The 10,817-nt window shown below is 45.0% G+C and overlaps 1 protein-coding gene across 1 annotated transcript in view; it reads left to right on the top strand.

Annotated features, from left to right (window-relative positions):
- The window catches only part of nfia (nuclear factor I/A), a 111,886-nt gene that overhangs the window by 88,829 nt on the left and 12,240 nt on the right, over positions 1-10,817 (top strand). The window contains 1 exon segment of the mRNA XM_048251871.1: positions 1,876-1,926. Within this exon segment, the coding sequence (XP_048107828.1) occupies positions 1,876-1,926 (51 nt within the window).

The following is a 10,817-nucleotide window of genomic DNA, read 5'->3' as shown; positions in this document are numbered from 1 at the left end:
TTTGGTTTAGATGCTCCCCCTCTGTATTCCTTGCATGTGTGTAAGGTGGTGATCATGACAGGTGTGGAAGTGTGTAGAAACTTCTAGTTTTCTCTATGGCCCCTCTCTATTCTGAGATTACTCACACACACACATTCAGAGGCACACACTTTCAGAGCTTATATCAATCATCACAGCCTCACTCCTCTTTTAGCAAGATACACACACCATAGAAGCTGTATCAGAGCAGAATTGTCCTGTGTTGTGTGTGTGTACGTGTGTGTGTGTGTGTGTGTGTGTGTGTGTGTGTGTGTGTGTGTGTGTGTGTGTGTGTGTGTGTGTGTGTGTGTGTGTGTCTGTGAGTGTGTGTACGTGTGTGTGTGTGTGTGTGTCTGTGAGTGTGTATGTGTGTATTTGTAAAGGCTGGGAGGGGTGCCTTTGTGAAAACAGCCGCAGTGCCTCTGAGAGAGAGACTGTAAATCTGTCCGGTCTGAAGTATGTTCTGTCAGCCTCCTTCACCTGCTCCATGCTCTCCCTCCTTCCCACTCTCCTCCTCTCTCCTTGTTCTTTACCTCCTCCCATTTCTTATTTTCTTCTCACTTTTATCTCTCTATGTTTTCATCTTTACAGTTCTCTGTAGCTCTGTATAGCTCCAGTTACTCTCTCTCTCCCTCTCTCTCTCTCTCTCTCTCTCTCTCTCTCTCTCTCTCTCTCTCTCTCTCTCTCTCTCCACTTCTTCACTTCAAAGACCACTTGCAAAAAGACTGATTTAGCCAGTTTTGTCTTTAAATTGGAATTATTATCAACCACATGTTGATAATATGATCATAATAATTTAAGATGAAAAAACAGTTTGAATTATGGTCATAAATATTTAATCCACTCTCTTTAGATCACAACTGTGTGTGTGTGTGTGTGTGTGTGTGTGTGTGTGTGTGTGTGTGTGTGTGTGTGTGTGTGTGTCCATGAAACATCTGGACTGGTATGGCTCTGTGGCTCTGTCACCACGCAGCCTCAGTTGTATCTGTTCTCTGAGTCATAACTGGTGGACAGGTAACTGCCCTGAGCACTGTCACCTGATCTCCACACACACACACACACACACACACACAAACACAGACACATTCACACAAGCAGCCCTTCCTGCTGTCTGCCCTGTGCGTGGTGTCCCAGATATGACAAAGACGCTCATGTCCTTAGACAAGCAGATAGCCATCTCCATAACCTGCCCCCCATTCATCCAGCGCCGCATGAGCTCATGCTGCAGTTGGGAAAAGGGGATTCTGCTCAAGGAGAGCTTTCAGAGAGTATAGCTCCGGTTACGCTCGCTCTCCTCAATACCTGCTCAACAATGCCTCAATATTTCCTCAGAGCACAGAATCACAAGAGTAGCCTACCCTCAGGGAAGGGTGTGTGTGTGTGTGTATCAGTGTGTGTGTCTCATTGAGTGTACTTGTTGTGTGTAACTGTATGCATGTTGTAATATGGCAGAGGGTGACCTCCATGTTAGGGGCCACATATGGCCCCTCTTCTCCTCTCATGAGAAACAAATCTGTATGTGTATGTATGCATGTTGATTATGCACAATGATTATGATTAGCTCTGAGTCTGTGGACTGCATGCCTGTGTGTGTGTGTGTGTGTGTGTGTGTGTGTGTGTGTGTGTGTGTGTGTGTGTGTGTGTGTGTGTGTATGTTTAACATCAGCAGGCCTTGCTCCTCAGAGCTGGTCAGTCTTGGGAACATGAATGGTTAATTGATGAGGTAATGTGCATTTCTCTGCACTGTATTCACCCTTCCTCTTTTGTTCTTTCCTTCCTTCTCTTTCTTTCTTTCTTTGTTTCTTCCTTCCTTTTTTGTTCTCTTTTTCTTATCTCCCCCTCTTTTGTCTTTCAAAGCTGGATATAAACTGCGTGGCTCGCTAGCTAGTTCGTTCATCTCAAGACAAGGTAATAACACTTCCATGTCCCCCCACACACCCCTTCCCTCTCCCCCCACTCCCTGTTCCTGAACAGGGCTAGTGCGTTGTGCTGTCCAGTCTGTTGTTGACCTGTCCTGTTGTCCTGGTGGCCCCTCACCTTCCCTCAACCCTTACACTCCACCACACCACCATCCAGTGTGACTTTGAGTTCAAATGTGTCCACATGCAGAGGTCCATGAGCCCAATTGCATACTGCAGTCCCACCATGTTGTTTCTGCATGTTGACATCATGTCCATTATAGCTTTGTTGTTGTTGCAGTTGCATCTAGCTGTTGTTGCCCTTTTCTGTGAAATGACTTGAGGAAATGTTCATGGATGATGTGCATCAATATTCTCATTTGAAGTCCACCCAAGTAGAGGCTCTCCTGCTGGCTGTGCATGGAGAATGGGAGCACAGGAGAGTGCTGTGGCTCACGTGTCCTTCCTTCATTGCATTGCCGCTATTGCTGCTCTGCTGACCCCAGGGTTATGTGAAGTTGTTTTGTTGTGGTCAGCTGTGTGAGTGAGAGTGAGAGAGAGAGAGAGAGAGAGAGAGAGAGAGTGCATGTGTGTGTATCTGTGTGCTCTGTTTGTACAGGATAGAATTTTCTACTTCTGAATATGGTGGTCATTTGTTATTTTGCTGTTATAGTTTGCGTCATCAATATATATCAATGTGTCTGTTATGTCTAAAGGCTTTGCTCATCTGCATTTGATCCATAGAGAAGTTTTGGAAACTGTAAAGTGTGTGTGCATGTGTGTAACATGACGTCTGTTTGTCAACATTCCACCTGTGCTGTTGGGGATGCTTAGTGTTGATGAACAGACTTCCAGACCCTAGCTGAAGGTCACCTACTGTAGTCTAGAGATCAAACTTAGTGGTTATCAGGTAGATTGTTCACAGGTGTTCACAGGTGCCTGCTTTTGTTTGTTTCTTTGTTTTTGCAGGATTGTCAGTTTGAAACCAATGATTATGTTTGAATAATGGGATATACTGTAGCATGGATTGTTGTTATAATTGCTACAATTCAGTACAACATTACAACAGAAAACATTACTGACTAAAATGTTCATTCATTTTCTTCTCAACTGTTCATCAGTGTCTATTTCTCTTCTGCAAAGAAAGTTGAATAGGTCTCAGCCTTGATTGTGGGCACTTGTTAGGGGGCACCTGGATGTTTTAAGGAAGGCAAGAGGATAAGTGAAAGGAGAGAGAGAAGACGACAGAAGGTTATCGACACAGACGACAGAGGAGAGTTGAACAGTTTCAAACAAGTTAAGATTACTTGGCGAGAGAAATTGTGGATACAAGACTGAGGAGAGAGCAGATTTAAAGAAAAAAGGCAAGGCAAGACTGAGAGAAAGACAGACCCAGCAACAGATCAACTGACAGAAAGTAACAGAGATTGAGAGGACGATTGTGATGCTGGATACAGTATAACTGAAAGAGAGATAGAGAAAGAAAGTGAACAAAAATGAGAAAACGAGAGAAAATTATGGAGACTGAAAGAGCTAGAGAGGACAAATAGAGAGATACAAGACATGAAGGAGAAGAGAGAGTGACAGAGGGAGAGAAGGATAAAGAGAGGAATGTAGGGAGAGGGCGAGGAGGGGATGGGACCATGTGAGTGTTGGCCGTGCTGCAGCTCCTCCGAGTCCCTGATTGATGTGGTGGGCAGACGGCGTTCGCATCAGGACGAGACGGATAGACAGCGTCCGTGAGGCAGGAACGCTCGATAGCCAATCACCTCGCGCTAGTCCAGCTACCTGTCAATTTGTCAGAGAGGAGGAGAGAGAAGGAGTGAGAGAGCGAGGGAGTAGGAGCAGTAGAACAGAGAGATGGAGAGAGAAAGAAAGAGAGAGGAGGCAACAGACAGGGAACAGCAGTGTGTAATAACCGAGCGGAAGAGAGAAAGTGCTGAGTAGGGCTGCGCTTTGATTCCAACTGACAGAACCTTTTCAAGTGTTCATTACTCACTCCAGTTCCTCAGGCCCTGTAGCAGGAACACAGTCAGTCAGTCACACACACACACACACACACACACACACACACACACACACACACACACTGATGCATACATCATAGCACACATACATACATAAATGCACACACACACACATTGAATCACACTCATCCATTTATACACATACTGTATGCACAACAAGCACACAAGAAATGTATATGAATATATACATACTATCAGCCATAGACACACACACACACACACACACACACACAAACTGAGACACACACAAACTAAAACTCAAGCAGGTGCACATACACAGACATGCTCACATATTCTCATGTACACAGCTAGACACAGAAGACTTTCCCACCAGCCACTTGGGACACTTCTCTTCTTCTCTCTGAGTGTCTCTTGTGTGGTCTCTTGATATTGTGCTTACTGAACAGTCCTTTCCTTTCACGTGAATACAAGCATCCGTGCTCCACATATGAGGCTGGGGTGGACCTGAATGAACTCTTTCAAATGTGAACTTTTAACACTAAGCGAATCAGAAAACTTAAGTGATGCCTCTTTTCCTATAGGTTTCATAGTACATTGGAAATGTGTGTTTACGTAATAATTTCAAACACACTGTCTGCTGTGTGTGTCTGTGTGTCTGTGTGTGTGTGTGTGTGTGTGTGTGACACAGATGAAGAGAGAGAGAGATTGTACATATGAGTGTGTGTGTGTGTGTGTGTGTGTGTGTGTGTGTGTGTGTGTGTGTGTGTGTGTGTGTGTGTGTGTGTGTGTGTGTGTTTGTTGGCCTTTGTTGGTATGTTTGTCCATGACCAGTGAATGTCATAGTTTATGTGGTTCATTCTGCAATTTCAGTAAAACTTTGCCGAAGTTTGTCACACCTTTGAAAGGCAGAGAAATCTTGACAATTCTGACTGGCAATTCTCTGTCAAAATGGGCAATTCTGCACACCTCTCTGTGCATCTCTCCCTCTCTTTCTCCTACTTTCCTACTTTTAGCCTGAAATGGGAAGGAGTCTGCAAGGGCTGAAGAAACCAAGACTTCTCTAGACATCCCCCCAACCATGCAATACACACATTTTTAATTCTGTAACACACTGGCCCACATATACCCCCTTGAGTGGAAGTAACACAACCCAAATAAAGTGCTCTGTATGCCGTAGACTCTGTGAATCACTGAAACCTTGCGTGAGGTGCATGCTGTCATGCTGTGGAATGCGGGAATGCATGTTTGCTTCTTATACAAGTCAAAAGGAGGCGTGTGGACAAGAGGAGAAATGGAGAGGGGGTGGGGTAAAAAGATTAGGAAAAGGTTTATCCTGAGATGATTGAATTTTGGCAGCTAAATTCATTTGGTAGCGCTGTATGAACTTGTCTCTGAACCTTAGGAAATAGAGTGAGGGGAGAGAGGGGGGTGAGTTTGGATGGACAGATTCTCGGGTGAGGGCAGCTTTTATTTGCTGTATCAGGGAAAAGACAAAACAGACCAGACTAATAGTCATTAGTGTAATTAAACATCATTGTCTTTTTTAAAGGAAACGTGTTTCCTTGTTTCTTTAACACAAACGTGAATTCCTATCAGGGGAATGTATATTGTCACACCAAATGCTTACAGCATTTGTAAGAGCTATGAATTATAATGTAATAATTTCATATCCAAGTAAAAACAGTATTATATTCATCAAATGGATTGCGATGTATACTTGGATACCTTTAAATAAACAAAACACGTATAAATAACAGACAAAGAAAAACAGCAATGCAACCCTTTAGCATCATATTTCAAATACAGTTAAAGTTATAAAACTCTTTGAGTGAGTGAGGCTTGTGGATTGTGGAGAGGAGACTGACTGACAGTGTGTCTGCATGATGCCTGCTGAGGGTCTGGGGGGCCCTCCTCTCAGTGGTCTATGCATGTAAACCTCCGCTCATGTCAACTGGGCCCGACAGACAGGGCTGCCTGTTAGACTGTGAATGTGTGCCAATGCTGTGTGCTTCTGCAATGCCCCTCCTAACCTGTCTCCTCATCATCTGCCTCTCACCCCCACCCTCTCTTTTGATCTTCTGTCATACTAAACTCTTCACCCACTTCGTCCTCTGTCTTTACACTCATCATTCCACCCGTCCATCCCCATGTGGCCTGACCTGTTCTTCATTCATAGTCACTTTTTAAAAGTGTTTTTAAAATGTATCTTTCCGATCACATTATATCATCAACTAACTTCTTGAAAATAAGCAATAATAGAGTCAAAATAATAAATCAGTCATCCCTCCATCAGTCTGTGACATTAAGATCATGCTCTCATAGCTATTATGAATGTTCAAGTACACTCAGTTTATGAGTCACATCAGTGTAACTCCCAGAAGATGAACAGACACCTTGTTTGTCTCTTCAGAACTGCTCTATTGCCCAGATGGATTGGGCCACAGTGAAAGTGCAGTACACCACAGCTAAAATTAGAGTGTTCATTTTCTTAATTGAATGGATGTAAATTAGTCTCTAAGTTAATGTTTTAACTCTGACCTACAGTACTGTCACAAGTAGGTACTAATTATTGTTTGTTGTTTGAAACATTTCTGAAGCTTCATAGAGTTCATAGAGTACTTTAAATGATTATACTTATTTTGTCAACATATTTGAGGTCTTGTATTTGAACCATACAAGAGAATCATACTTCACTTAATGTTAATGTACACAACTAATGGTAAATGCATATCTGAAAACTGTCATCAGAGAATAAAGGCACTGAAGGTACAGATAGGAAGATGCGCTAGAACGCTCCCACTGAAAACATTCCCCCCAGTAATGGCGTAGGCTCCCGGGGCGTCCTCACACACACGCCCTCTCCCCCCCCCCCCCCTCTGCCGCTCTCTCTCCCTCCCACCTGTGCTGCAGGCTTGTGTCTCCATGTCCTTGCATTATTAAATTGCACTTATCAATCATTCTTGCCAGGGATGCCATCGCCTACCACATTAAAGAAGTCAGAGAAGTCTGGTTTCAGCAGCCCCGTGCCTGCGCAGAGCTCCTCCCCCCGAACGGCTTTCACACACCATCATCGGCCTGTCATTACAGGACCCAGAGGTGAGGTCCCACTCAACCCCCTCACCTCCCACCACCAGCACGCCAGAACAGCTCCTCTTTTTGCCCCTCTCTCAACCCCACCCACTTCTCCCCACTGTTTCTGGACTCCCGGCCTCAACATGGCAAGAGGGGGTCACTTCCCAGCACACCGCTCCTGTGTGAGCACACAGCTGGCCCGCAGGGCTCATGATGGTGTGTTGATGTGTGTGTGTGTGTGTGTGTGTGTGTGTGTGTGTGTGTGTGTGTGTGTGTGTGTGTGTGTGTGTGTGTGTGTATGTGTGTGTATTTGTGTATGTGCATTTCCTCATCATGGTGGTTCCTGTGTGAGTGTTAAGGCATTTTTGTTGCTTGAGGAGTTATCCACTGATTATGTGACCAGCTAAAGCCTCTAGCCCTGCACCCTGGCCAGTCGTATTTGTTTGCATTTGACATAAACACTCATCCACACACTGTGGTCTGGTGCAGCCTCAACAGGGCTCGTTGTGCTTGTTTGATCAATGAGGTGCTAGCATGGTCCTGAGTCCAGCTCAGAGTCCTTTGAGCTCCCCTGTGTGGGATCACCACCGTAGGTAAACCTGGCAGATTATAAACAGACAGGACCTTGAGTTCTCCATGCACTGTCGCTTGACAAAGTCTCTCAGCTGTGACAGATTAAAAAGAAAATAAACTCTGCTTGACCCCCTGGATTGTGGAAGACGTGGGAGGGGCGCTATGCGTGCAGCTATTCACGGCACTCCATGTCTCACATTTCCAAGCCGCCAGCGATCACTGGTCAGAGCCGGCCATCCAAGGTCGCTGAGCATAACGGGAATATTGGAGAGCATCCATTATGGAATATTACAAAACATCCATCAAAATGGAGTAAGTGTTGCTATGAGTAAATTCAGGGGTTGTGTGAAAAAACAGAGGGAGAGAGGGAGAGTGAGAGCGAGAGAGAGAGAGAGAGAGAGAGAGAAAGTTGTTAGACAAAGGGCTAGCCTGGTCTGTCTCAGAAAAGAGCATTCAACCTCTATACACTGCAACATTTGTCTTTATTAATGCATTCCATCTGTTATGGAATAAAGGGAGAAAATCAGGGTGCAAGTGCACATTTGGAAGATTAAAGGCTTGATATACAATAATATTTTGACCTAAAAAATAAAAGCCCATAAACTGAGAGGGTGAGAGCAGTGGGATTAGGTTGTGTCAGTAAGTGGTATCACTGTCAGATTTGGGATTTTATGTTTGACACTGATGAAAAAAATGCCAGGCTTCAAACCACACAAGACCAGATTGTCATTTTATTTGTCCGAGAGCAGGGATCCTGTAATTGATTTAAAGTAATCTTGGTTTGGGGCCGCACATATTGGACCCCTCAGCTGATGATGTAAAAACACTTTACTCGCCGATCTCTCTCTCTCTCTCTCTCTCTCTCTCTCTCTCTCTCTCTCTCTCTCTCTCTCTCTCTCTCTCTTTCTCTCTCTGTCTGTCTGTCAGTGTGGCAAAGCTAGCATAGTTAGGACCTGTTGCTGCCTCTCCTCACAAAAACACGCCAGCCAAATAAAAGAGTCTTTTATCACCTCCTGCATTACTCCAGTAATCCACCGCCTGGATTGTATATCTTCTTCAAGGGAAGTTGGCAGCCAAGGACCAGGAGAAGAACAAGGGGGGAGAAAACTCAAAAGATGCAGGGGGGAAATAAAATCAGTGAAGCAATGCGATTTGCAAAGTGGAACTAATCCTGTGCTTTATAATGCGATGGCTGCAGCCTTAATGCGGGCACCGCATAGTGACCGCTCTCCACTCCCCTTCTCTGGCTCCCCTCTCCCCTGTCCGCTCCACTGTACAGCCCAGCCTCCCTGTCAGTGCCCGATCTATATTTGCCCCTCAGATATGTGTGTCTCTCAGAGCCCCCCCAGGTTAAAGGCCCCCACTGTCCTTGTGCGTCTCATTTCTCGGTCGTGGGGGGTTGCATGGTTGATGGTTGTCTGCATTTTATTTCCTTACTTGAAGAAGAACTTCTAGTTCCACTGTCTCTTATTTCAGCTAAGAGACTCTTATGTATCGCCATAGTCAGTCTGTCAGCGAAGCATAGGTTATAATGTCAAGTGACAGCTAAACGCAACAAAAACTCAGGCTGGTCAATTGTTTGTTCTTTTTTTATTATTACAGTATCATTTGTTTTTCAGTGGACTGTCAAACTGTGACACCTTGCTTTTTTTAGGGGTTCTTTGTAACAGAGACTGGCTTGTACATGTAATAGCTACACAGTGTTTGAGCACTCAAACACTGGGTTCAGTGAATACAATGGATGAGGGAAGGCTGCTCTTGCTTTGAAGAAACAGTCCACATGAAAGGGACCATAAACAGCATCTGATGCATCTGGTGAAGTTGGGTGAGAATGTGTGCAAGAGGTCAGGAATAGACTCTGCACCATAATATTCTGGAAAGTGTCCAGGAAAGATATGGTCAACCACTGGAAAGTGTATGCATGTGTGTATGTGTGTGTGTGTGTGTGTGTGTGTGTGTGTGTGTGTGTGTGTGTGTGTGTGTGTGTGTGTGTGTCTGTGTCTGTCGGCCCACAGAGTTGAACAGAGGAGCTCAAAGCAGTCCAAAGGCCCTGTAGAAGCAATGTCATTGTGAGCTACACCCTGAAACACAGTGAAACTTTGGTTACTCGGCCCGTCTCTGGCCAAACATCCATCATTAAATGATGCACTACATGATGTAAGCAAGCCATTTAAGTAATTGACAATCATTCTGGAATGCATTTAGTTGCCAAAACAGAAAGAGAAAAAATAGAAGAGATTTTTTTTATGTTATGACCGACTAGCCCATTTGCATAATTGACACTGGATGTCTGTGACAGCGTTAAGTTGCACTAAGGCGTGCTGGTAAGGGGCCAGAGACATGATGGGTGGTCACTCAGCCTGCTGCAATTCCTTATCTTCCTCCAGGGCAAAACCCACAGTGAGCAGCTGAATATGAGAGCTACTTTAGCGAGACATGAAGAGGCAGCCCTCCATCACTGACACTGACTCAAGTGGGCCTGTGGAGCCTGTGCTGTCCCAGAGTCAGGATCTTTCTGAAGCATTTCTTGATTGATTTCCAAGCAACCAAAAGATGGTTGGTAGCCTGGTAGCACGGTGGTGTGTTTAATTCATAGTTTTCTTTGGCTTTGATGTGTAACATCTTCTCGTCTCAACATGTTGCCTCCAGAGAAAGCACAGCTCAGCCAACTGGCTCCACATCTTAGGAGTGCCCGGCAGAAAGCACATGTGCACCAAGTGTTTCATTACGTTTAAGGCTGAGGTTATGGATGGTGTCGCTGATTTTCGGAGAGTTAGTTGTACGCAGTGCCGCTCAGTCTTCCTGTGACCTGGAGTGCTCTCTCCTCAGTAGGAGACAAGGTGGGAATGGCTCTGTCCCTCTCTACCGATTTGTCTTTACTGCTTCAAGGCCACGCCAACAAATGCTATACAAAAGAGAAACGTCTGAGAAAGAAGAGAAAATTGAGGCAGATCCCAAGAGAGACAGTGAAAGTGATGGACAGATGGTAGAAGAAGGCTGAGATGGGGATGGAGGGAGACATAGAAGGAGCAAGTCAATACACACTGATAGAGTGTAAATGTGCATGAGTGCGTACGCGTGTGTGTGTGTGTGTGTCTGTTTGAAAGAGAGAGAGAGAGTGAGAGAGACAACCACCAGCGGACCCAGGCAGCGGGTGTAATGGTGAGTCATGCTTGGGGTCAGTACAGCAGTCACTGCAGCACTGCCTCTAAACACATACCTAATTCAATAGAGCAGTCTGCTCTTAGTGGGTGTGTCACTGTGCTTG

This window comes from Alosa alosa, chromosome 9, assembly GCF_017589495.1.
Source record: "Alosa alosa isolate M-15738 ecotype Scorff River chromosome 9, AALO_Geno_1.1, whole genome shotgun sequence".
NCBI classification, from domain to species: Eukaryota; Metazoa; Chordata; class Actinopteri; order Clupeiformes; family Clupeidae; genus Alosa; species Alosa alosa.
This window is presented reverse-complemented; position numbering and strand designations above follow the sequence as displayed.